This window comes from Myotis brandtii, unplaced genomic scaffold (genome assembly GCF_000412655.1).
Source record: "Myotis brandtii unplaced genomic scaffold, ASM41265v1 scaffold123, whole genome shotgun sequence".
Classification (NCBI taxonomy): Eukaryota; Metazoa; Chordata; class Mammalia; order Chiroptera; family Vespertilionidae; genus Myotis; species Myotis brandtii.
Window position 1 is genome coordinate 9,513,340 of NW_005354291.1, and position 24,811 is coordinate 9,538,150.

At 38.6% G+C, this 24,811-nt stretch overlaps 1 protein-coding gene across 7 annotated transcripts in view; it reads left to right on the forward strand.

Moving 5' to 3' along the window:
- The window catches only part of AKAP7 (A kinase (PRKA) anchor protein 7), an 85,246-nt gene that overhangs the window by 44,910 nt on the left and 15,525 nt on the right, over positions 1-24,811 (forward strand). For 3 of the 7 annotated variants that reach the window (XM_005859006.2, XM_014533823.1, XM_014533824.1), the window contains exon 7: positions 6,168-6,315. In XM_005859006.2, the coding sequence (XP_005859068.2) occupies positions 6,168-6,315 (148 nt within the window). Of the gene's footprint in view, positions 1-6,167; positions 6,316-21,664; positions 21,971-24,280; positions 24,338-24,811 lie in introns of those variants that run through there. The other 4 variants (XM_014533821.1, XM_014533822.1, XM_014533825.1 and 1 more) reach the window with 3 other exon arrangements.

Sequence of the window (24,811 nt, forward strand, 5' to 3'; positions counted from 1 at the left end):
AAGACTGCAGCTGACAGGGAGGCAGTCAGGGGGTCCGAATCAGGAGGAAGATGGAAATGAAGCAGTGCAGGTAATAGCAAAAATGTAGTTACGCCAAAAGATGAAGGGTCATTAAGACATGTAAAGGAGCAGCTTCTTGGTTGGTGAACCCAGGGAGCGTGTGTGTGTGTGTGTGTGTGTGTGTATGTGTCGGAGGGAGCGGTGTGCCTGAGGAGGAAGTGGAAGCTCAGAGCTCTTTCCATCTACCTAGCCTCCTGTATCTCTTTTATCTGGCTGTCCCTGAATATCCTTTTATAATAAACCAGTAATCTAGCCCTTGCTTTGTTCCCCAGAGCCAGGAGGGAATTGGCAAACACCTGCAAGTGAGCGAGAGGAAATTCTCTCATTGTCTCTGAGACAAAGTATATGTCCCTATTCAAGAGACAAAGGGGATGACTTAGAGGAATGTTACAGACAATGTTTGTTACAGAAACATTCTCGGGTGGTAGGCACATTGAGAATGGCTGCCTAGTTCACAACAACCCTTTTAACTGCTCCCCTCCCTAATGAGGGTATGCTGATAGGAGCTACTTTTGAAGTACACGGTCATGTCGTCCAGGAGATATTCAGCTGCTACCAGGACAGTTGCGTTAGTGGTTAAAATAATTGAAAATCTGTACCTGATGGTTAACAGTCACTGCACTGAGCCCCTGAGTGCCCCTGTCCTAGACCTCTCATGGCCCAGCAGGTGAAGGAGGTTAACTCCAGGCCCTGCAAGGGGCTGTAGGGTCCCTCCCACTACAGCTGATTGCTGGGCTCTTGCCCACAGTTGATAAAAAGTGTCTCTAACACCCTGGTCCCAATCCCTTTCCTATCTTTCCTTAAATCATGGATGGACATCAGAGTAGAGCTAGACCTTTAGGTGTTCTCTCCTAGGAGCTGGAATCAGAGAAACAGTCATTCTCTCTGAACAAATCTGGAGCAAGTAAATCAAAAGCCTGTAGAAGAGCCTCTTAACTAACAGTGGACCAGGGAGAGAAATCCCAGGCAGGCGTGAGAGAGAGAGAGAGAGAGAGAGAGAGAGAGAATGGGAATAGAGCATTGTGAATGTGTTACAATCACCCATTCCTGAAGGGTATATGACTGCATGTTATGGACTGAATTGTGTGCCTCCCCCAACCAAATTCATAGGTTAAAACCTCCAATGTTACTTTTTTGGAATCAGGGTCTTTACAGTGGTAATTAAGGTTAAATGAGGTCATAAGGGCAGTGCCCTAATCCAACATGTCTGGTATCAGTGAGAAGTGGAAAAGACACGAGGGAAAGGCCATGTGAGCACTCAGCAAGAAGGTGGCAAAGAGAAAGGCCTCTGGAGAAAGCAAACTGGCTGGCACTTTGGTTGCAGACGTCCAGCCTCCTGAACTGTGAGAAAATAAATTTCAGTTGTTAAAAAAAAAAAAGAATTGTAAAGTAAGATTTGCTTCAGAGAAGCCCCATGCCGATATATAATCTTATAACTTTGAATCACTAAAACATAAATTTTCATTCGGAGCAGTGATCATTTAAAATGATTTTAGTTTTTAACCAATATAGGTAACCTTTTTCCACTCACGAAAACAAGTGTAAAAAAATGGCCATTCCTCTTTAACCAGCTGATGCCCAAAATGACAAGGCAGTTTGGTTTGGCTCTTAATTTACCTTCTGAATTTTGGTTTCAAGACATCATCACAGGAAATGCACACATTTCTTTTTTAGTCCCTGCATGACAGGGATAACCTACTGGAAAACACAGTAGAGCTTTAGGCATGCCGAGCTTCCCATCAGTGGGACTCGTAATTTCTTTGTCTGATATGCAGCCTGATTGTATTTTCATCATGGAAGCTGTGATTATTATAAAGTCACTATAAGAAATTACCTTCTATTATATAAAAAGTCTTAACCTTCTTAATAACACTGACATGTCATCATTCCTTTGATCACAATAACTTGCTCATCGAAATTAAAGATGAATAATAGTAGTTTATCTTTCAGAACCTTAAATGAATTATTTTTACATTCAGATTGTTAACTAATGTGATTTTTCATATTTCATGGTGCTTTACTTCCTATATTGAAAATAGAGTTGGTTGCAGAGTAATATAAGTCTGATCCCTCTTTTGTACATATTAAATTATACACATCATTTAGCTAAGCGTAAATGATACGGTGAGTGCTTTCTGAGCGAATGATTTCCATTACTTGTCAGATGCAGCCATTAGATGATTCTAAAAATACTCATCATGCTCTCAATGGCATTTTTCCTGTATTGGCTGTTCGGGTGCCAAGTTATCATCAACAGTGAGGTTCCTTGGGGCTTCATGGTACATTGTATCAAAGGTTATCAACTGCTTTGAATATCACTGATAATTTTCCCTAAACTGTGACTAAAACTAGGCTAAAGAGAAATAAAACTTCAGTCATTTCTAATGATTAATTAAGAAAGTGTTGAAAAGCATTTTTGTTTGATGTTTCTTACCACTAGTTTATTGTTTCAAAGTCTAATATCCTGTATTTAACTTCCAATTTTCTCTTTTAATGTTATGTTGTATAATTGATATGTCAGTTACATTGGGTACAATTATAAGTGTGAAAAATATATCTTGTCCATGTTAGGTCCAAGGCAAAATAATTTTCAAACAGAATACCAGGCATTCATTCAATCAAGCATCTTCAGAATTCCAGTGTTGAAGCACTCTTAGTATGGTTTCATTGAAAATACCCTACATATTGTTTCTCTACATTTGAAATAACCCTGACTCTCTTAGCCTTTGTGTAAGTCAAATTTTCCTACCTTTAACCATTTTTTGTGATTTTCTTTGAGTTCTCCTAACATGCACCTCAATCGATCTTTAAATGACAAGGTGCCTTGAAAAGGGTCTGGCCTATGAAGAAAGGAAGCAGAGGATAATTTGGGGGCTGAAAACCTGCCATCACCCACCTTTTGAGTTTTAAAATATAACCTTGCAGGGTGATGTTTTGGGGACTATTTTGGCAACCCAGTGATCTATTCAGAAAATAGGAGACTTCTTACCCTTATTCTAAATGACATCCAATTTTGATGTACTCATTTATATTCTTAGAATGCTAGTCCTTTCTTTTATTATGAAAGAGAAATACCACCTGCTACAGCTGGATGGCGAGACTAATTCAGATAGATTTTACTAGAAAAGAAATATATTGACATGGGACAAAGAGCCTGAAAATAAAACTTAATATATTGCCAAACAAAAAACTCCCTGGAGAATAAAGAGCATATTAATATTATACATGAGATAAAGCAGGTTATCTGTTTCTGTATACTTTATTATTGAAGATGTTTTCTGATAAGTGCTTGTAATTTCAGTGTCTCCTAGGACTCATGCCTCTTTGAACCACAGCTCTCTCTGTAAATTGAGTTAAATAATTAATTCCATTGTACTCGCTAGTAAAAATTAACACCTTAAGGTTCATGTTGGGAGTTATCTGTGAACAATTCTTGCAAAATAGTTGGTACTTCCTTTTTGCTAAAATTAAATTAATTCACCCAATAGGTTAGAAGATGAATGTTTCCCTTATTTCTTACCTTAAAAAATGATACAAAACTCAAATGGAGATTACAGTGGCTAGTCAATGCTGCTGGCATTGGTATCTGAAGGTTCTTCTTTTTCTGCTAAGTTATCACTTGTCTTCTGTCTGGTCTAAGGGTCTGAACCCCCTGCCTCTCACATTTCCCACCATCCCGCTACACACACGCACTGACATTTACTATATTTCACTGGTATAAGCACTTTCATAAATTCACTTATTTAGTCCATATAACACTTTGAGGTAGGTACTGATGTTAACCTCATTTTACAGTTGAGAAAACTGAAGGGAAGCCACAGGGCTGAAAAATGGCAGAGCCTGGAGTTGAACTCATGTATTCTGACTGCTCCTCAGCATAATGGTCTGCTGTGGCATTCTATTCACCAAATCAAAAGGAATCCTCTCCCTTTCATTCTTATTGAACCCGAAATGAATAGAATTTGATATTGTCAACAATTCTCCTTTGCATTTGTGACAATTGTTTATTGAGCATTTCTCCAGGTCAAGCCCTGTTCTAGGCACTGGGGATATTTCAGTGACTAAAACTCAGACAAAAATTCTTTTCTATGTGGAGCTTACATTCTAATGGGGAGGGATACATAATGACAGACAATGAAAAATAAGCATAATAAAGTCATTTTACATAGTATGTTATGTAATGGTAACATAGATGGTAAATGCTGTGGGAAAATATACATAAATCTATATAAAGAGAGACGGGTAGAGAGGATTTGGAAGTACAAATTAAATGGATGGTCAGGTGAGGCTCTTCTAAGCAAGGAATTAAAGGAGTTGGGAGATGGTCCCTGAGGATATCTGGGAGAAGAACATTCCAGGAGAGGGAACAGGCAGTACATAGGCTTTGAGGTGGGCTTGTGCCTGGCATGTTCATGGAAGAGCAAGGAAGCCAGGGAGGCTGGGGAGACACAGGGGAGAGCAGTCGGAGACCAGGCCTGAGAGGTTCAGAGATGGCACAGCAGGACCTCGTAGGCTGTTCTGGGAATTTGTCTCTTTGAGAGAACGAGGGACTCTTTGGAGAATTATCAAAATAGCTGGTTATTAAATAGTTTTCATGGTACAATCATAGTCCTATAAAAATAATAAGTACTTTATTTTGCAGAGAAAAATAAAATACATGATATAATTATAGTAGCCATTTTGGGTGATTTAATCAAAAAATTTTTGTTTTTATATCTATTATATATTTTTAAAATTAATTTTTATGACTAAAAAGAGCAAATATGTATTCTAAGTATGTTTTGTAGTAAGATTTGTATAAATATATTCTGAAAACAATATATATGTATAGAAAAGGCTTGAAGGATATACACTCCAGTGTTAATAATGTATCTGTATATATAAAAGCCTAAGTGACCAGCTGACTGGCTGACCGGCCAGTAGCTATGATGCACAATGACCACCAAGGGGCAGATGGTCGACGCAGGAGCTGCTGAGCGACAGCAACTTTGCAGAGTGCCCTCTCACACTCCGGGACCCCTCAGGGGATGACGGACTGCCAATTTTGACCCGATCCCCGTAGGCCAGGCCGAGGGACCCCACCTGCCAGAGGGATCCCCCCACCGCTCATTCCACAGACACCCTTCTGTGCAGCCTGCTGGTGAGGGATCACGGGAGGTGGCTCCAGGGCGTGTCCAGCCCATCTCACCTAGTCCTGCCCCGTCGGCCACCTTCTAATTAATTTCCTTTCAATGTGCATGAATTTGTGCACCAGGCCTCTAGTTTTATATAAATATGGTTGTGAATGATTTTTCCTTCTTTCTTTCTAGTTTCTTCATATTTTCTAATTTTTAACCCTTGACAAATATTGCCAAGGTAATATTTTAAAAATTATAAATGAAAAGGAAAAGTTCATACGTGATCAGCCAGTAAACGTGCCCTGTATAGTATTGTACCTTCATCTTACAGACTGTGTTTTGGACTGAGACTGGGTGCAGGACCATTTGTATAGTAAGGGGAAGAGTATCTGTCTGGGGAAACTACAGAGGTATCAAGGGCACCGCACTATAATTTTTCACCAGCCCTCTTTCTGCTATGAAAGCCACTAAGAATAAGGAGGGTCAGGTAGAGAAGAACTTGGAAGTGCTTCAAACTGATGCCCTCCCCCAGCTCAAATAAACTTAAACGGTCTTTGATATGATTCTTACATAAGGAGTTTAAAAAGTGCATCCATCTTATTAAAACTGTTGTACACTATTAAATGTTATGGTCACTTTTCAAAATTCATTTCTTCATTGTTGTTGGTGATAATTACTCTTTTCTTCATATCTCAAATTTCAACTTGAAATACTTTATTATTTCTGAAGCTTAACGTATATGAAGTTTTGAATGTTGCCAGATTTAAAAATAACACTCTTTAATGATTTTTTTTTTATATAGCTCATCCTAGACAAGGAGACTTTAAAAACAGCTTTCCAACAATTTTGTGATATCCATTTTCAAATTCTTGAAGCTAGTACTGTGTACCAAAATGTAATGTCAGATTCTAAGAAAGTGATATAAATATGTTCACACTGGCTACCTGACTGAAATGATTGATTGATGTGATTTTGTTTTGTCATTTCAAGGGAGTGAAAGAAATAGACCCCAAATTCTATGAAAAATTTATCAGTCACAGATTTGGAGAAGAAATGCTACACCGCATTGATCTTTGCTCCATGCTGAAGAAAAAGCAAAGTAATGGTTATTATCACTGTGAATCTTCCATTGTGATTGGTGAGTGCCTTTTGAAAAGTATTTACTTAATTTTCACTTCTTTAGCATTTTTACTTTTGATTTCTTTAGCCGTATTTTGGCAGATATTTAGGACTAATTGTATATGTTTTTCTCAAGGACATATTTTTCTAAATACGTGGTTTGGAAATACTACATTGAAAATTTTGTTGAACATATTTGATATTCGTATGTATCAGTCAATATTTTAGTATACATAGTTTTTCTCCTTTTGTGCCTTAAATATAATTATACCGCAGTCTTAAAATGTCGATTTAAAGTGTACTCCAGTTTAATTTTATTTCATGAATAAGAAGAAAGTATTTTCTCCAGTGAAGGCTTATATGACCACACCATTCTACACTAGGCATTTTCATGTTTGCTGCTTTTAATTAGGAATAGAATATTCCAGCACATAAAGGTTCACTTTAGAAAGCCTTTGTAGGTGCCCTGCAAAGACTGAAAACTCATCCTTTGATTTCTTCCCTAAAGGAAACATGTTTTGAGGGGAAACAAATACTCATACATAAATGCTCTAGCATCTCTCAGGGAGAAGGCATGTGATGAGATAGGCTCATACACACTCATGTTCCCACGTGGAAAATGTGCACACTAAAGGGAGATTCTTAGAAAACTGGAACAAGACTTCCCCCATTGTCTGCAACGTGAATGTATTTCAAAGGAGGCTGACCTGTTGTGATCCAAATTTACTACTTCAAACCAGGTACGATTCTTATAAAATCGTGGACGTCAAGACAACCTCACATGAGAATACTCAAAGAAGATAAATACATGATTCTAAATATTTCAAGGTCTTCAACCAAGATAATTTCTCTACACTTCAGCTTGAAAAAACAACAACAAAAAACTATGGAAAGATATGCCCTGAAAGGATCTTAATACTGCAGCTTATTAAAGCACTTTAAAAAATGTTCAAGAGACACAATTGTATTTCCGAATTCTCACTAGAAATCTTCAAAGAAGTCATCATTTTACTTCCAAAGATTTTAACTATCTTAGACAGAAGATACCTAGCATGTCATTTGAATTTTATGCTCTAAAATATTTCAAATCAATTGTAAGGAATATTTTTTTTGTTTGTTTGTTTCAGAATTTCTTTCATGTTTTCAGAGTTGTCTTCCACTGACGTTCTGATGAGGACCAAACCTTTCTGTTTAGGTTCATTGTAAAAGGCAAATTCAAATCCTTCTTGTGGAATACAGATTTTGGCTAGTTTTCCACGTCTTCTCTGTAATTACTTTAGGCCAGCCTTTAAATAGAACTATGTACTTCATGGCCCCTTCTATTCCCACTCTCGTTTTAAAAAACAAACTAAAAAAAGCAATATGTGGATTTTACAGAAGATATCTTGGGACTGCCTTATACAGTTGATCGCATGCTTCACCTGTGTTGCCATTAGACAGCTCTGCTCAGTTCACCCCAAATTACTATGTTTAGCCACTGAATTTTTCTTTGCTTGCTCTTATCCAGCTCAGTTTCTAAAATCCCCCCTATTATAGGCAATTTCTGTAGATTATTTTTCCCTTAGGCTTCTTTATATCTCACCCTTTTCTAATTCAGAGCAATTTAGCTTCTTTCAAACTCCACCAATTTTATATCCCAATACCGATTATTTAACATTATTTTTTAAAATGTTTTTTCCCATTGCAAAGATTCTTTTTTTAGTCACATTTAAAAATAATATCTATATCGCCCTACCTGGTTTGGCTCAGTGGATAGAGCATCAGCCTGTGAATTGAAGGGTCCCGGGTTTGATTCTATTCAAGGGCACATGCCCAGGTTGTGGCCTACATCCCCAGTGGGGGGCGTGCAGGAGGCAGCCAATCAATGATTCTCTCTCATCACTGATGTTTCAATCTCTTTCTCCCTCTTTCTTCCTCTCTGAAATCAGTAAAAATACATATTTTTTAAAAAGACAATTAACCCCTTGCCATATTGGCTTCAGATATTTTCAGATTTTATTGCATTTAGTTTTGGTCACAAGTTTTTTCCCCATATATTTTTAAAAATTTCCTGTGATTTTTAAAATTATAGTGTGCCTAGAGTCATCTCTTAACCAAAAATTTGATATGTTGATGTAAGAAATTTTTGAAGACATTTTTATAAGTTTATTTGAGCCAAACTTATGACACTTTCTGCATTTTCTTAATCTCAATGGATTAAGAAAATGCAGTGGAGAATGGCAGTTTTGCAGCGTATTTTGTACATCAGAATCAAAGGAAGAGCTGTAAGGAGGGTTATTTGAAATCCATCGGTGATAGATTAAGGAGGTGGGAGAAAGCAAAGCGGGAAATCTCTGAGATAGAAAGTAAAACAGCTACACATACTTTTTTTACGTTGGGAGTACAGGATAGTTACTAATTAACATTTACAGCATTTGGATTTATGTGGGAAACAATGAGGGTTCTGTGGTCTTTACTCAGTGTGGTTGTGCCCTGAGGGGTCTGGAGAAAGATTACTCTGACAGTTCAAAGGTATGTTATCTTCGATGCAAAAAGACAATAGACAGGCTCACTTAAGGTAAAGGTTGACCTTTGTCCAGGAAGCTGCAGGCCTAAGACGTGACTATCCACCATGACTATCCGACATGACTCACTTTTAGTTTGGAATTTTATGTTCAGACCATCCTATATGGTTACTTTAGGTGTCTGAGTCTGTAGGGCCTGCCATACTGGCCTCCCCTGTGTGTGTCAGGTTTAGTATGTGGCCCCTTTTTTGTCCACAGATATCTAGATATCTATCTAGATATCTAGATATCTATATTCTAATTTTTTATTTGTGCTTTTAATCTGCGTTATGATTATTAATGTAAGTATTCAGCACAGATGATTAACACAGAAATCCAGTTACTAAAAGTGGGTGTGAAATAGGGATTTCGTTTTAGGAATATATTTTTATAATTTTTTTATACCAGTCCAACCTTAGTCTGTTTTCCAAAGATGACAAATTAGCAACCTTTCATGTTGTACTTGATTGGAACAGGGTTGTTTTTGTTTGCTTGTTTGTTTTTCTTTTCTTCTCTCTAATTTGAATAACTTGCCAATATTTGATGACTTGACCTAAAAAATCTGGGTTTCTGCCACGTTCTGAACAATTTCGTCCCACATTCTTGCATGGCAGGGATTTCCTGGATGCAGTAGTGGGCACATTGACCTTGAAAGTAGCTGCCTTTCATCATTCCCCCTAACTCTACTGATTTTCTTATAAAGTTTGCTTAACTGTTCATACTACCTGCTTGGCTCCTGAAGGCACTGGAGTTTGGACCCCCTGCCAGCTGTTGCTGGTCCCTGTGTCTACTTTACATTTACAAGCTGGGCATTATCTCCATCTCCTGCCATCTATACCTATACGTGGAGAGTTAGGGGAGTTTGCTAGGATGTGGAAGTAATATTTATATTTTCAGATACAAGGAATTGTATTACATTTTTGTCCTCTCATAATTAAAACTTTGGGTGACATCATGCCTACTTAGCATTGGGCTACAACTCTTTAAAAACCTAACTGCACTAGCCAGTTATAATTCAAATCCTCCATCCACCCACTCCCCAAAAGGGAAGAAAACCTAGAATGAAATATGGTTGAGATCTCCTAAGATGATGAAAGCTGTTCTCTGTGAGCTACTTACTGGAGTTGGGTGAATTAATTTTTCTCAGGCAGCTATGTTCCACTTATATTTCCTTAGGGAAGGTCATTGACTAAATGACATCCTTTGCAAGACTGATGAGCAATTTAGTGCTTGCAAAGACTAGTTTACTTTCAGCTATCAGACATATCTTATAGGGGCCAGTAGGGAATTTGGAAAGGTCTAGAAGAAGGTATTTCTTTTGCAGGCTAGTGCGTTTCTTGATAATTTCTGCAAGCAGAGGTGGGAACAATGATTTTCTGGGAATTCCAACCTTTTTTGTTTAATAATTCATCATTAATTTAGTATTATTGAACATATACAATGTGTGCACCCCTCTCTTGGGTATCATGAAATACAGAGGACTGTAAGACATTCTCCGTAAGAGTGATATGAGTCAGTGGGCAGCTAAGATTACACCTGAGAAATGGAGAAGGAAGAGGAGTAGATGGATAGGGTTTTGTCAATAATGGGCTTTGGTAAAGCACACAGTGGAAGACGCTTATAATTTTACCTTCTGGGAGAATGTGGTGTTAGTGAATGCCAGAGTTTGGATAAATAAGATGAAATCGAGGAGTAGCCAGATGGAATGGAGAGAAAGGGTTTTATTCTAGGAGCATTAGGTGTGGTTTACAGGGGTGGGGAACAATGGACTGGAGGCAGGGTAGGGGCAGTATTAGTGGTAGGGAGCACACTACAAAGACTGTAGTGATGGAATCTACTGTCTAGTTAGCGGAGGAAGCCACACAGGAGGAGGTTGCTTGGTTTGTGTGTTTGAGGAGTTGGTGAGGGAGGTAGGAATGGAGATGGGCACAGTCACACCTATGGAGGCAGTGAATATGCAATAAAGGAGACTGAGTAGATAGATGTGGCTAAAAAGATGGTGAAGTTTACTACTCAACATAATGACACAGGATTGGACCTTAAAGATAAGACCTTCAAGACTGAAGCACAGATGCAATGAGGGGGTAGGGTTGTGCCAACTGTAGGCTCAAATAGGAGCAAACAGGCCTGCACAGATATGTTGATAGTAGAGGAAAAGGATCATACATAGTCAGGTAAGTTAGAGTCATCACAGCTATGTTCCATTCAGTCTGTATCCAAAGCCAAACAGATCAGACCAAGATATCAGACTTTATGGGCTGAAACTCTATGGAGAATTCTGAGTTGAGTCAATGGATTTATTCTATCCAGATGTCCCTGCATTTTGAGAATCTCCCTTAAGAGACCTGAACAGCTTAGACCAATCCAGTGACTACCAGAAGCTACATCCAGGTGGTGGTTTAGCCAAAAGAAAAGGACTTTTGGGGTTGCATCTGGGGAGATCCTCAGCTCTGACTTTGGTGTCCTAATCTTCAGTCCCCCTTTACCCTTGGGGGCCAGGGCATAAACATCAGTTCTTATTGAAGAGGGAGATTGTCAGTAATTTCTAAGAGTATAAAGAGTCCTAAGACCAAAACATTTAAGAATTGCTGCTTTAGTTCATGGTTCAGTAAACCATGAAATAATTTAGTCCTCAGACAACTCTCCAAAATTAATTTTGATCAATATATCCAATCATTTCTTCCAACAAATTAATTTGATGGCAACTCAGTTATCTCTCTATAAAATGTAAACTGGTTTGATAATTTCCAGTCAAACATTCATTCTTTCTGTGGTAAAAATGTAACAAGTGCAAAAATACCCCAGACTGACAGTGCATATATGTATGAAATGTCTTATTTAAAAAACATTATTACATGAAATTGACATTTTATACAAATATCTCTTTATGGCGGGCAGTACCAAAATTTTGTCTTTTTTTTTTTTTTTTTTTTTTTTTTTTGCGTAAGCTGTCAGGGAGATGATTAAGAAAATTTTATCTCTACTTAGACCAGTGATTTCCAACCTTTTTCATCTCATGGCACACTAAACTAATTACTAAAATTCTGTGGCACACCAAAAAATATATTTTGGGCTGATCTGACCAAAATAGATGTAATTTTGATTCATTTATACTAGACGGCTATTGTGTTGGCTGTTGTCATTTTTTTATTTGATAATCTAAGGGAAAAGAAATCAGTGCTTCTGACTACATAATCCGGTATTGCATGTTTTAAAAATTCTTGCGGCACACCAGTTGAAAATCTCTGACTTAGAATACTATTAAGATGAATCTATTTCAGGCATGTTAGAAGAGGGAACTAGTTTATCATCTGAGGAAACTACACATTTCTTTTCACTTGAGAACTTTAGCAGGTGAAAGTGTTCTCTGTACAAAATTATCAAGTAATTTAAGAAGAACTCCATAGAGGGTGTTTTATTATTTACTTTATGGCACAGAAATTGAGTGACCATATAATTTATCATTCAAATGGTATAGGTGTGCTATGCTGGGGTAAAAGAAGCAAACCAAAACTATCCTAATTTAACTGGGACTGATGTCGTCCTTCCTAGAAAGCATAATGCTCTTCAAAAAACAGAGCTTTTGACATGTTAAAATGCAGTATTTCAGATGCCAGTCTGGCTCCTTTTTGTAATCTACTTATCCTCTTCTGAAATGTTTGCTTTTGATGAAACATGTCTTGTAAGAAGAAAGTGTTTGGAATTTCACTGTTATATGCCCCTATAAAAATGGAAGGCAATTCATAATCGGAACCCTCATCTTATTTCTTATATCTGTCTGAGTTAGAGGAAGCTTCAGATTAAGTAACTGAGAAAATTAATCTTAGTGATGGCTCACTGTGTTTTAACTGGTGTATCAGCTATTAATCTGGATGTGAACACAAAGTGGCAGCTGTGGCTCAGGCTATTTTGAAAATTCAACCATCTGTTGGCCTGGTTTCAAACCTTATGATTTATATTAGCTGCCTTAGGAACCCTACATATTAAAGGGGCAGTGCTATGTGGTAAATTTAACTATCAGGCAAATTAGAATGATGCAGTAATAATTTGTTATTGTATGATTTATTTGTAGAGCCTTCAATTTTAAGTGTATTTTGGAAAACATGAAAATAGATTTTTCCCAGGTGTATGCTTATTTTATTTTTTAAATTATTTTTCAATTACAGTTGATATACAATATTGTATTAGTTTTAGGTGAACAACATAGTGATTAGACATTTATCTACCTTACAAAGTGATTACTCCAATAAGTCTAGTACCCATCTGACACCATCCAGTTATTACAATATTATTGACTATATAGTCAATATTGAATTCCAGATTTTAAAAAATGAACTACATGAATGAAATGATTGGAGTGCAGAGTCTGTGGTCAAACAAAGCCACCAAGATACAGCTAATAAGTGTTAGGAGACCCTTCCAGTTGCCCAAGTTATGGCTAACTAGCCCATCATATTGCTTAATTGCCTCTGAATACATTTTCACCACACTAAAAATGCTTATTAATTTTTTAAAAGTTCCAAGCACAGTGCCTGACAAATAATGTTATAAAATGTTAGTTATTAATATTAATAGCAGTACAAGTTGTATTAGAATACTTATTACAGCAGTATTCTTACTTTTCTAACACCAAAATACCCATTTCAGGTTATATAGATTTACATTATTCTTAATGTTTTCCTTAAATTGGCATGTGATTAACATTGGTGCATTTTCAAAATAAAAAAAAAATCTCTGTGTGTATATACTACTACATATGGGCAAAAGAAGGTTTATAGTTGTGAGTACATGAAACACTTTAATTAGTTATTGTATTATTTTCCATACAAACAATTGTAAACCTACTTTTGCCCCACCATGTATATGATTTATGTATGTAAATACAGTGTTGAAGATAAAAACTTGACTTTTGGGAGAAAAACAATAAATTTGGTATATCTACTTAATGTAGTGTTTAATCTAAAGAATTAATTTGCTAATGTGGTGAAATCACAAGAGACAAACATATGAAATGGATTAAATTCTTCTTCATCTTAGTGAAGCATGGAGGAGTTGGAAAGGATGCAGAATAGAGTGTAATAGAGAGAGAAAAACAGTGACCCAGAAGTTCCTAGAGTGAGACAGACCTGGTCTAATGGCCACTGCCACTTCCTAACGAGGCAGCCTTAATGACCCCAAGCCCTTAAGATAGGACTAATAATGGTGGTGACCTCATAAAAATGGGAGAAAGGAATGAGATAATGCCCGAACGGCATTTGGCATCATGCCTGACACATGTGCAGTATTCACTTACTAGTGCCCATTATTATTGCTGTTCTTTTTTAAAATTGTATGTAGAATTCTTCAGACCAGGACAGAGAAGGCCAAAGACTGACTTAAGGAAGGGTTAGTATTTCTAAAAAGTCAATTTCTTCTTAGTCTTTACAAGTAGTACACTGTTCTAGGAATTAGGAAAAACTTTAGATCTGAAAGATTGTTAACACTGGAACAATGTGTTAAGGGATTTGTGAAATGTCTTTTCTTTTAAGGGGGAAGAGAGAGTAACATTTATGAGGTCATCTAACCTGGAGGTCTGAGTGACCTCATGAAGTTTCTTCCATCATTATAATTCACGAGTTCTCTATTTTGTGTTGTTGTATTTTAGCTTTTGCCAAAGCTAGACTTTCTGATTAACTGGAAAAGAAGTAATAAAACTCTGACTGGCCAGCCCTGTCTGAAATTCCGATCCACTGTGTTCTTCTTTTGTTATATATTTACTCTTAAAATAGGAATTGGAAGGGAGAGTGTAACTGTAGTGAGTAAATGGCTCTTGGCTATCGCATCCTGGCAGAATGAGCTTGGGCTTCATTGATTTGCCTGATCTATCAGTTCATTCCTAGCTCCCTCGTGGCATTTGAAGGGCTGCTGGCTGCTCACATAAAGACTCCTCCTTCACTGTAAAACTTCTTTAGTCTCTTTATGTTGTTATAATTTATTGAACTCACCAGGTGCCAGGTATTATGCTGTCTGTATATCGAAGATCGAAGATGTAGTGAACTTAATGGGAACCAAGTGAGGGTACTTCTAGTTTGGCTGGGGTTTGAACTGAAAATGAGAATGTGGGGAGGGAGACAGGGGAAAGGGAGGTGTTTTCCAGTTGAATAGCTACTCAGAACAGTATAAGTAATTCATTCTGCACATGAATTACTTGTCATTTAGGTCTTATCTTAATTCAGATCTTATTTTGAAGGGAATGGGGGCCATCAAAATTTTGGAGTTTAAAATGTCACAATCTGATTTGTGCTTTAGAAAGGTCACTCTACCAGTAGTATAAACCATGGTGGTTGAGAGGGAACAGGACACTGAATCAGCAAGATGAGTAAGAAGGCTGTGCCCTAGTCTAGGCAGGTTCTGATAATGGCCTGCAGGTAGCATTTGCAGAGGAGGTGAGAAGGAGCAATGCATTGCAGATCTAGGTAGGCAGGAGAATCAGTGTTTTCAGGTACAGGGTGGATGGTGAAAGAGGGCAGAATTCTAGGATAGCTGCCAGGTGTGAAGTTTAGACAGCTAGTAGATGGTAGTGCCCTACACCAGTGTAGAGGATAAAAGAAAAAACAGATTTTGGTAACAAGAAGATGATGAGTTCGACTTTAGATATAATAAAGCACCTGTGGCCCAATCAAGGGACAGGTCCCAGAGGGAGGTCTGGGACACAGGTGATATATCCGAGAGATGGATATGGGATTCAGTGGCGTTAAGTGAGTAGTTAAAGCTGTGGGTATGAATGAAGTAGCTAAGTACCTGGGAAACCTGGGACTTCAGACTAGTTTTGCAGCTAGTTACCTGAGATAACTATTGTAGAGGAAAGAAGGAGACCTTAAACAAAGGGGCTAGGATAGAGATAAAAGGTTGTGGGACTTATTTAAGTCAATATGACATCCATTTATTGTTTCTTGGTCTATGCCATCTGGACAGCAATGACATGAAAATTCCCTTTTACTATTCAAGTTTACTTCATCTATTCTACAAAGAAACTTGTTCTGATAAAACCAGGGTTAATGAAACATGGAGTGTACGTTACTTCTCTTTATGAAGTTTAAATTCAGTCTTTTTCCATTAACTTGTAAATATCTTTTGATATTTTGTCTGACTTTACTATGTGTGATAGAAAATGCCTCAAGCACTACTTGTAGCTAACTGAGAAAACAACATTTTGTCACTTCATGAATTGTGGTTTTATTTGATCTGCTGTTGACTAGAATATTCAGGTGAATATTTTGTCTTGATTCTGGCTGTGAGTAAAGGAAACTGCATTAGATCTTCACAAGGTTTATGTTTCATACCAGAGAACCATAGCTGCCAAATATACTTTCATTGCTAACAGCTAGACAAAATACTATCAACAATAAAAGTGATATATATAAATTTTAAAAAGCAAAAGCTTTTGCTTAAGAAGTCAGTCTTACATAAGAAGCTTTAGAGAGGCAGTTCAGTTTTGCTGCTTGTTCTCCAGCTATGCATTTAGCAAGAAAAATGTTTATAAGTGTGGCATACATTTATTCTCATATGATAGGGTTTTGTTTGTGTTTTTTTTTTAATTAGCATGACATTCTTTTTCAATGATTTACTGTTAAGGGCTTTTTCTTTGTTGCTATACAAAATTACTTATAGACCCTTTCAATCACTTGCCTAATTTTAATTGACCAAACAGTGGATTCACATTTTTATTGAAAGAAAGGTAAATACAGAACTCTAGTGGACTCTAGTGTTTTGCCTGTTCTGAGTCCATTTTCTTCCCTTTCTTCCCTGTTGGCAGTCTTCCCCCCCCTCCCGCTTCCCTGTGAGGTGCTGGGCTTCAGGGCATGTGGGCCTTCACTTTAGCCAGCAGGGGAGTGGGTCCATCCTTCTTGCCAGTGATTAGGAAGTGGCATGTGACCCCATTCGGATCTGTGAGGAGAAGTCTGCTTGGGCCTCAGAGAACAGTTTTCTGGCTGATGCATAGAATTTATAGAGAAGATAATGTCCTTTTTTAGTTGGAAATCGTTGAGTATACATGTGTGCCTGGACTTAGCAACCACCACGGGGGACACCAGGTGAGCACATGTGCTGAGCACGGGAAACTAAAATGGTGAATCTTGATGATCTTGTTAAACTACTGAATTAACCAACCCTGGAGCCACTCTACCCTCAGGTTACAGAGATGGCATTATTTTTTAATGTCAAAAACGCTTTTCAGATGTGAAATAAGAAATGTACTAACAGAAAATAGACTCAGTGCTTTGGTTTTGTGGGTATTTAAACAACAGTCTGACAGTTGCCAGATGTTGTTAGAAGTATCCACAACAGAATGAATACTGACATAGTGTATCAGAAGACTGTCAGCCTGGGTCATGGCGGATCATGACAGAATCGAAGACCTGCCAAAGCCAATCTTGATATAACTGCTTTTCATTTAGTATAAGTAAATTTTCTTTTTATTATCTTGGGGATTTACTTTCACTTCCTTATCCCTTTAAGAATTATTAGAGGGGGGAAAAAAACCTTTAATAATAATGCATTGAGTTATTAAAGCACCTTTTATTTGAAGTCTTCAAATCCTTTCCATAGCAGGAAATGTAACTTGTTCTTGTCCAAGGTCAAATAGCGGACCACTTTTAGAGCTAAATATATATTGAGGATATTATTCCACATAAAGAATAATTAGGATCCTTGAAAACCCCCAGTAAATTAGACCCAAATTCTATGTTGTTTATATTGTGAAACTAAAAGTGAAATCTGCTCATTGGGTCCCATTGGCTTTTCTGAAGTGTATTTTTTCTTTCTGTGAAGGATGTTGCTTTCTCTAAAAGGCTGAGCTCTGAAGGGATTAAAGGCACTTGAATAAGAAAGCAGCCATTTCAGGTAATACAAACACGGGCCAGCAGATTAGTGTATTCTTGGCAGCGTGTGTGTTTTTAAAAAATAGTTTTTAGCATCCAAATGTTTAACTTGTCCTTCAGTAAGTAACTCATGTCAGTTGTTGTGATTCTATTGTTAATGCTTGAAAAGGACAGACTGTAAAAAGCAGGGCTGAGCAGTACGTAGTTTTTAACATCCAAATGTTTAACTTGTCCTTCACTAAGTAACTCATGTCAGTTGTTGTGATTTTATTGTTAATGCTTGAAAAGAAGGACAGACTGTAAAAAGCAGGGCTGAGCAGTACGTAGAAGACGACTGTTACTGGCCTTTGTTCTCGTGTTTCTGCATTGCCTTTATAAAACTGTCCCGCGGGATTTACCACGGTGCGAATGCTGAGCGAATGCGCTTGCATCTCCAGGGGCCTGCCTCCAGTACCCGCCTCCTCCCTCCTTCGGCCCTGTCTTTCTCACCTCCCCTGGCTGGACATCTCCACTCAAGAATTAACTTCACCCCAGGAGCTGATTTAATTATCACATAGGCACATATAAGTGTTTACTAAATTGTTCTTTGAATCATATTGGATGATAAAATGGTATCACATAAATTCGAGCTGTCCAAACGCACAATGAAACTTGTCAGCCCTTCGTCTTCCAGCCTTCTACCTCAGGAGCTCTACTGCTTTCGGTTCTCCAAGCGGGGGCATAAATTCTTCTCCCTAATTTATCTCTCACCAATTCTGGAAATGTCTTCAACTCCAACATTGGTTAAGATTGATCCACACATAGGACAGATCTGACTGGATCATAAGCATGGAGGAGGCATTTGAAAATTGGCGCCAAGCAGGAATGCATCAGCAGATTTAGGAGTGGCCACTGTGGGTGGGTAAAGGACTTCTTTTGGAGCTTGCGTTATCTGCTTGTTTCATCCCCCTTTCTAATATACATGTTTTATTTCTAAACTGAAAAATACAGGCACATAATTCTACAGTTATTTAGAGTTGAAAATTTATTTATTTATTTAAATGTTGCTAGTTATTTGCACTATTAAAAGCCAGGTTTTAAAAAAATATTTCTTGTTGAAAGTGTTACATAGGTCCTCCTTTCCCCCATTAACCTCTTCCAGCTTGCTCCCTTCCCCTGCCCCACGTCTTCACCACCCCATTATATGTGTCCATGGGTTATGCATATATGCACATAAGTTCATTGGTTGATCTCTTCCCACCCACCCTCTCCTGCCTTCCCTCTGAGATTCCATAGTCTGTTCATGCTTCTGTCTCTGGGTCCATTTTTCTTCATCAGTTTATTTTGCTCATTGGATTCCACATATGAGTGAGATCATGTGATACTTATCTTCCTCTAACTGGCTTATTTCACTTAGCTGACAGCGGTTCTCAACCTGTGGGTCACGACCCCTGAAAATACATCCTGCATATCAGATATTTACATTACGATTCATAACAGTAGCAAAATTACAGTTATGAAGTAGCAACGAAAATAATTTTATGGTTGGGGGTCACCACAACATGAGGAACTGTATTAAAGGGTCGCGGCATTAGGAAGATTGAGAACCACTGCATTAGACCCACCTAGATGATCCAGTATAATCCCATCACCACAAAATCCTTACTTTGATCATATTTGCAAGGCTCTTTTTATGCTGTAAGGTGATCGGTTTTGGAGATTAGGACATGGACATCTTGGGGTTTGAGAGGGTAGTATTGTTCAGCCTACCACAATAAGCAAAGCAACATTTTTGAAATACAAAATAACATCAGGTATTGATTAATGCTATGAATAGGCTTAAACCAAGGGATCGGACCTAAACCGGCAGTCGGACATCCCCCGAGGAGTCCCAGATTGGAGAGGGTGCAGGCCGGGCTGAGGGACCGCCCCTCCGTGCATGAATTTCATGCACTGGGCCTCTAGTTGGTTCATAAGATTCCACATATGAGTGAGATCATGTGATAGTTATCTTTCTCTGACTGGCTTATTTCACTTAGCATAATACTCTCCAGGTCCATCCATGCTGTTGCAAATGGTAAGAGTTCTTTCTTTTTTATCACCATGTAGTATTCCATTGTATACATGTACCACAGTTTTTTATCCACTCAACTGCTGATGGGCACTTAGGCTGTTACCAAATCTTAGCTATTGTAAATTGTGCTGCTATGAACATAGGGGTGCATATATTCTAAAAGCCAGTTTTAAAAATTCTGTCTTGAATTTCTCAATTGTTTTATAATCTTTTATTATGGTTAATTCACTTTTAATAGTTATGAAAAAACTCTTTAACATTAAATAGCCCCCTCCCTTAGATTGCAGAATATCCTGAGGTAGATACTGTTACTTAATGACACATTTTCTGTATTTTGTTCTTAATTGCACATTTTCACAAGTAGTGCCAACAAGGGCTAATTAATAAAGTTGGTAGGTTTTATCACAGAATGGTATCTCCTGGGCACTGCATTTGGGTGAGAGCCTTTCTTGCTTGGAGGTGGGTCACTTATGTAGTAGAAGCAGTAACTCAGCATGGCAGCCAGCAGGGCAGGAAATTAGAAGAGGAGGAGACAAAATTGCTAGCTGGGGCTGAAAACCTGGAGGTGCATGGGGACACAGTATTCAGACCATCTGTCCCGGTCTCTCCCCCTCCTCCCAAGCACTTCCTACTTTGCGACAACAAACTAAAACTGTATAATGAATTTACCTGATTTACAGATGAAGATATCAAAACTCTGGCAAAGAGGTCACAGTTTCATAACTGACAGATTTGGGAATTAAACCTCTGGCTTTCTAATTCTAACGACTGTATACTGCACCAATGTTGGTGACTGGGGAATGCTAGGAGTTACTCATTTTCTTCAATGAAGAGTATTTACTGCAAATATTTCTTTCTTTGACACAAAAAAGTAATGTTTAGGATTTTTAAAAATGACAATTTTTATTCTTTTAGACTGTGCACTCTTTTTGTTCAGGTGAGTATGAAAGTAGACATATTGCATTCAGAAGTTGGAAGTTTTCATTATCACCTATGTCCTCCTCCTTCCAACTCCTTCCTGGTAAATAGGTGTGTGTGCCTAGCCAGGAAGTAGAGGAGTAAAGGAAGAATTTGGATGGCACTTCTCACACTCAGAACAGTCTTTCACCTCTACAGTAATAGAGTAAGGCTGTGCTCTATACTGATAACAGATTTTGAACAATTGCATGAGATAATGATCTCATGTCATGAAGCTCAAAATATGTCATGTCTTGAAGTTAGTTGTTTTGCTGCCCCTGAATTTGCTTAACCAACTTGTCATTTAAATTAGAAACATGCTCTTATTCCTGATCTTTTTCTCTTTTTCTCAAAGTCTCCATTTGAGGAATTTTCTGGGCTATTGACATAGTTGATGCTATCATTTCAGAATTCATAATATTGATTAATGCTGTAATAGGGGAACAAAGCAGTGATTCAGAAAGCAGGCATTTAACTTTAAAAGGTATGCTGTAAAGTGCAGATAATAATCCACACTCCCCTTCCTCCCAGTTTCCCTGTCATTTCTCCTGTTTGTGAAGTAGTTAATGGTACTTCATGCAAGTTGTGTTGTCAGTGTTCTTCAATGTCAAGTTCCCTATTCATAAAACAAACAAACTCAAATCTCCTGGGGGGAAAAGAAAGCTCTTCCTCTTTAAGCGGCAGACAGAAAAGCAATGTCAAGTTCCCTATTCATAAAACAAACTCAAATCTCCTGGGGGAAAAAGAAAGCTCTTCCTCTTTAAGCGGCAGACAGAAAATGTTTCCCTTTTGACTTTCCCTGTGTGTTACTGTATTTGTCTGTGGCAGGACTCATGGTGGTCTGTTCTTCCTTACCTTTCTTACAGACCCCTCTAGAGGTCCGCAAGGCACACGTAGTGCTTGCCGGAGGCCAGAGCTCACAGCTCTGTGAGGCTTAGTCAAGCATAAGGCCACTTCTTTCCCTGAATGCCAGTCCTGGAGCAGCGGAGCAGCACGTTGGGCTGGAGGACGGGGAGGTGGAGCCTTTTTGCTCACTGCAGCGAGTTCCCCTCTCCCTCCCGGCTGTGCATTGGCTCTGCACGCCCTGCTCGCTCCGTGCACAGCTCCTCCGAGTGGAATAGGCAGGGTGTGCTCACAGACCCGGTGTAAACTGCATTTTCTATTTGGGGTGCCCGGGGGGAAGAGCACCAGGAAAGAGAGACGGCACCAGTGCCATGGGCCAGCTCTGCTGCTTTCCTTTCTCCAGGGATGAGGAAAAAATCAGTAAGTGTGGTTTGTACTATGCAGAATCCTAAGTGCTTGACGATTTTGTGTGGCTGTCTTCTAGGGAGAGTTTTGGTTATTTCTTGTGTGAAAGAGAATAATCAGCTGTGATCTTTCATGTGCTTTTCTTAAAAGGATCGGAGGGTGTATAGTTAATAATTAACTGTAAAAGTACACTGACTCAAGAAATGGGCTAGGTGAAATGTAAAATACTGAAAACTCCTTTTTGATGTTCATGTGTTAGTAATCTTACAGCCCATTTTGATCACACTGTCTAGAGTCAGAGTTTAGTTTTGAGATTCTTTACATCACTGCCTAGCATAGGATGTATTGTACAAGCCAGGCTTCGTTTTGCCATCTGAAATTGGGATTTTTTTCAGAACAATGATCAAGGATAACATATAGAGAAGTAAACTGGCTCTAAAGTGACATCCATTATCCACTTGCAGACGTTTTCCTGTGCCCCCTGCTTTTTCACATGTAACTGTGAGACCACTCCAAACAAGTGATGCCCCTTGCTTCCAGCAAAAACCTCAATGAGTATTTTTAAACGAATGTCAGGCAGATTTCCACATCTGCTTATGGCCCAGAAACAGAACTTAAAGTGGTAACATTTGCTCTGAAATTTTTCTCCTCACTGGCTTATGTTACTCACTTACATGTTAGCTTTGTTAAATGCAGTGCTGGCATTTTAGTTGGTGTGCCGGATAGAATTTGCCTTATACTAGTTGCCCCAAAGTATTGCATTTTTGCTTCTTTTTCAATAAAATGTTTACAGCCGTACTTACTAAATCTGCAGCCACATCTCTGTCACGCCAGTGCTTTATTTGAATACATTTAAATAGGTCTACAGAACCTCGTGACATCTGATTCAGGTGCTCCGAGTCCACATCTGGCTTAAATTTCCTGCTGCTTGTTCCTCAGGAAGCTAACCAGGGATAGGTATACCTAGTCACCTGGGAAATAAACCAGTTTTTGCCAGAAATCTTCTGGGAGTGCTCAGAATATATTTTGTAGACTTTGGAGCGTCTGATTATTAGCAAGAGCCAATAGCTGTGCTCTGAATTTTGCTTGTGAAAATGACACTATTCAGTACATGATGAGCCTGATCTTAAAACCCGAGATGACTTTATAAGACGATGGCTCATTTCCTAACAGTGAGCATCGGCATTCGTTTGGCAGCCTGAAACTTCTCAGAGATTTGTCAGAATGATTTGCTTACGGTTCCTGAGGGTATGGGCTGATTGAGTCCTTCCTTAGGGAATATGTCTACCTGAAAGCCTGGGGGTGGGCAGATGTAGGACAGTGAGTTCTTTCCGACCCTTCTCCACTTCCTGTTCACTGCTCCGGGTTTCCACTGGGAACTTCTGCTTTCCTCCTATTGTTCCTCTTCTCCGCTGTCAGCAGTCTTGGCTCTAACTGAAATCAGGTTTCTCCTCAATGAGGCATGCGCTCTTTTCTGTCTTCTTTGGGATCACAGGAGTGCAGTCTCGAGTTTTACACACAGTGCTTCTTACTACTGGTTGACAGGAAGTGGTGTCTACTGCTTTTTGGGTTTGCTTTCTCAAGTTCCAAATTCTAAAAAGAAAATGAAGACAGGAAACTGTGTCTGAAGTGAAGTTCTAGTCCAGAAGTGCAAATTATGGTTAGAAATCAATGCATTTGGACTCCCTTTCCTGTCATTCACCCCATTGGCCCCTGATCCTCCCCGTTCTCTTTCCGTCATCTGTCACTGATTTTTGTCATTGCTTCACCATTTTCCTCCTCCTAATCTGCTCTACACCCCATCCACACACCCCATCAGCTGTTTTCTGATGCCGCGTTTTATTTCTCTGCTATAGGATGGTCTAAAGAGAGGCTTCTCTGTCAGGCACTGCCATGTTGCTGGTCATGCAGGTCTCAAAGTACTTACAAAGGGGACTTGAAAAAAAGTGGCAGAGGCTTCATTAGCCAGCATGTCTCAAGAAACATGTAAATTAGCATAACGGTAGATACCCAGTCCATCAGTTGTGTTGATGACAGGTACAAGAATCCGTAGACATTTGGGAAGGCCCAGCATGTTTCTGATCTTGCTACTGGATGTACAGTAACCTCTTGGGCCTTATTCATCTTTGTGTCCCCACCTAGTAGCCTCATTAGCCTGCTCTGAGCCACATGCTCAGTCAGGACCTACTAGGGACGGAGCACAAAAATGCCAATGGCTGCACCCTTCTAATTCTGCTGGAAAGGGTCATGGGCCCTCAAATTATAGAGAATTAAATGAGTTTGTGGTGAAAGTTTAAATTTGTGGATGTCATTCTCAAAACACAGGCGAGTCCTCCACAGTCCTGCAGAGCTACAAAAGGGATGTGCCCAGCTGGCCAAGTGGTAAGGATCAAGTGAACCCTCTCCCCCCCTATCCCCCTCCCGCTGCTGTTTTATTCTGTTGTGGCCCTTGGTGGTGGTAGATAGAAATCATTTGATTGATTCATCAATCAAATCAATCATTTGATTCATTAGTGCTACTATTTTAATCTATTAATAATAAACAAAATGATTTTTAATCAACTAGTTGTATAGGGGCCTAAATTCATGTGGAAAGTTAATGGTATGCACAGCCAGAAATCTTGATAATGGGGAGAGTAATCAAATACAGCAGAACTCGTCATGGCTTACTTTTCAGTTCATGCAGCACAAAACAGCTAGACCCTTTTTGTTTAAATCCAGTTGAACATTTTTCTCAAACTGTACTCTTTTTGGCCATACTATGTTGACTACCCTGACAATAAATATATGTTTCTTGAAGATTAAGCTCTATATTGATATACAGGAACATACTTAACATCAAATATTACTGTATAT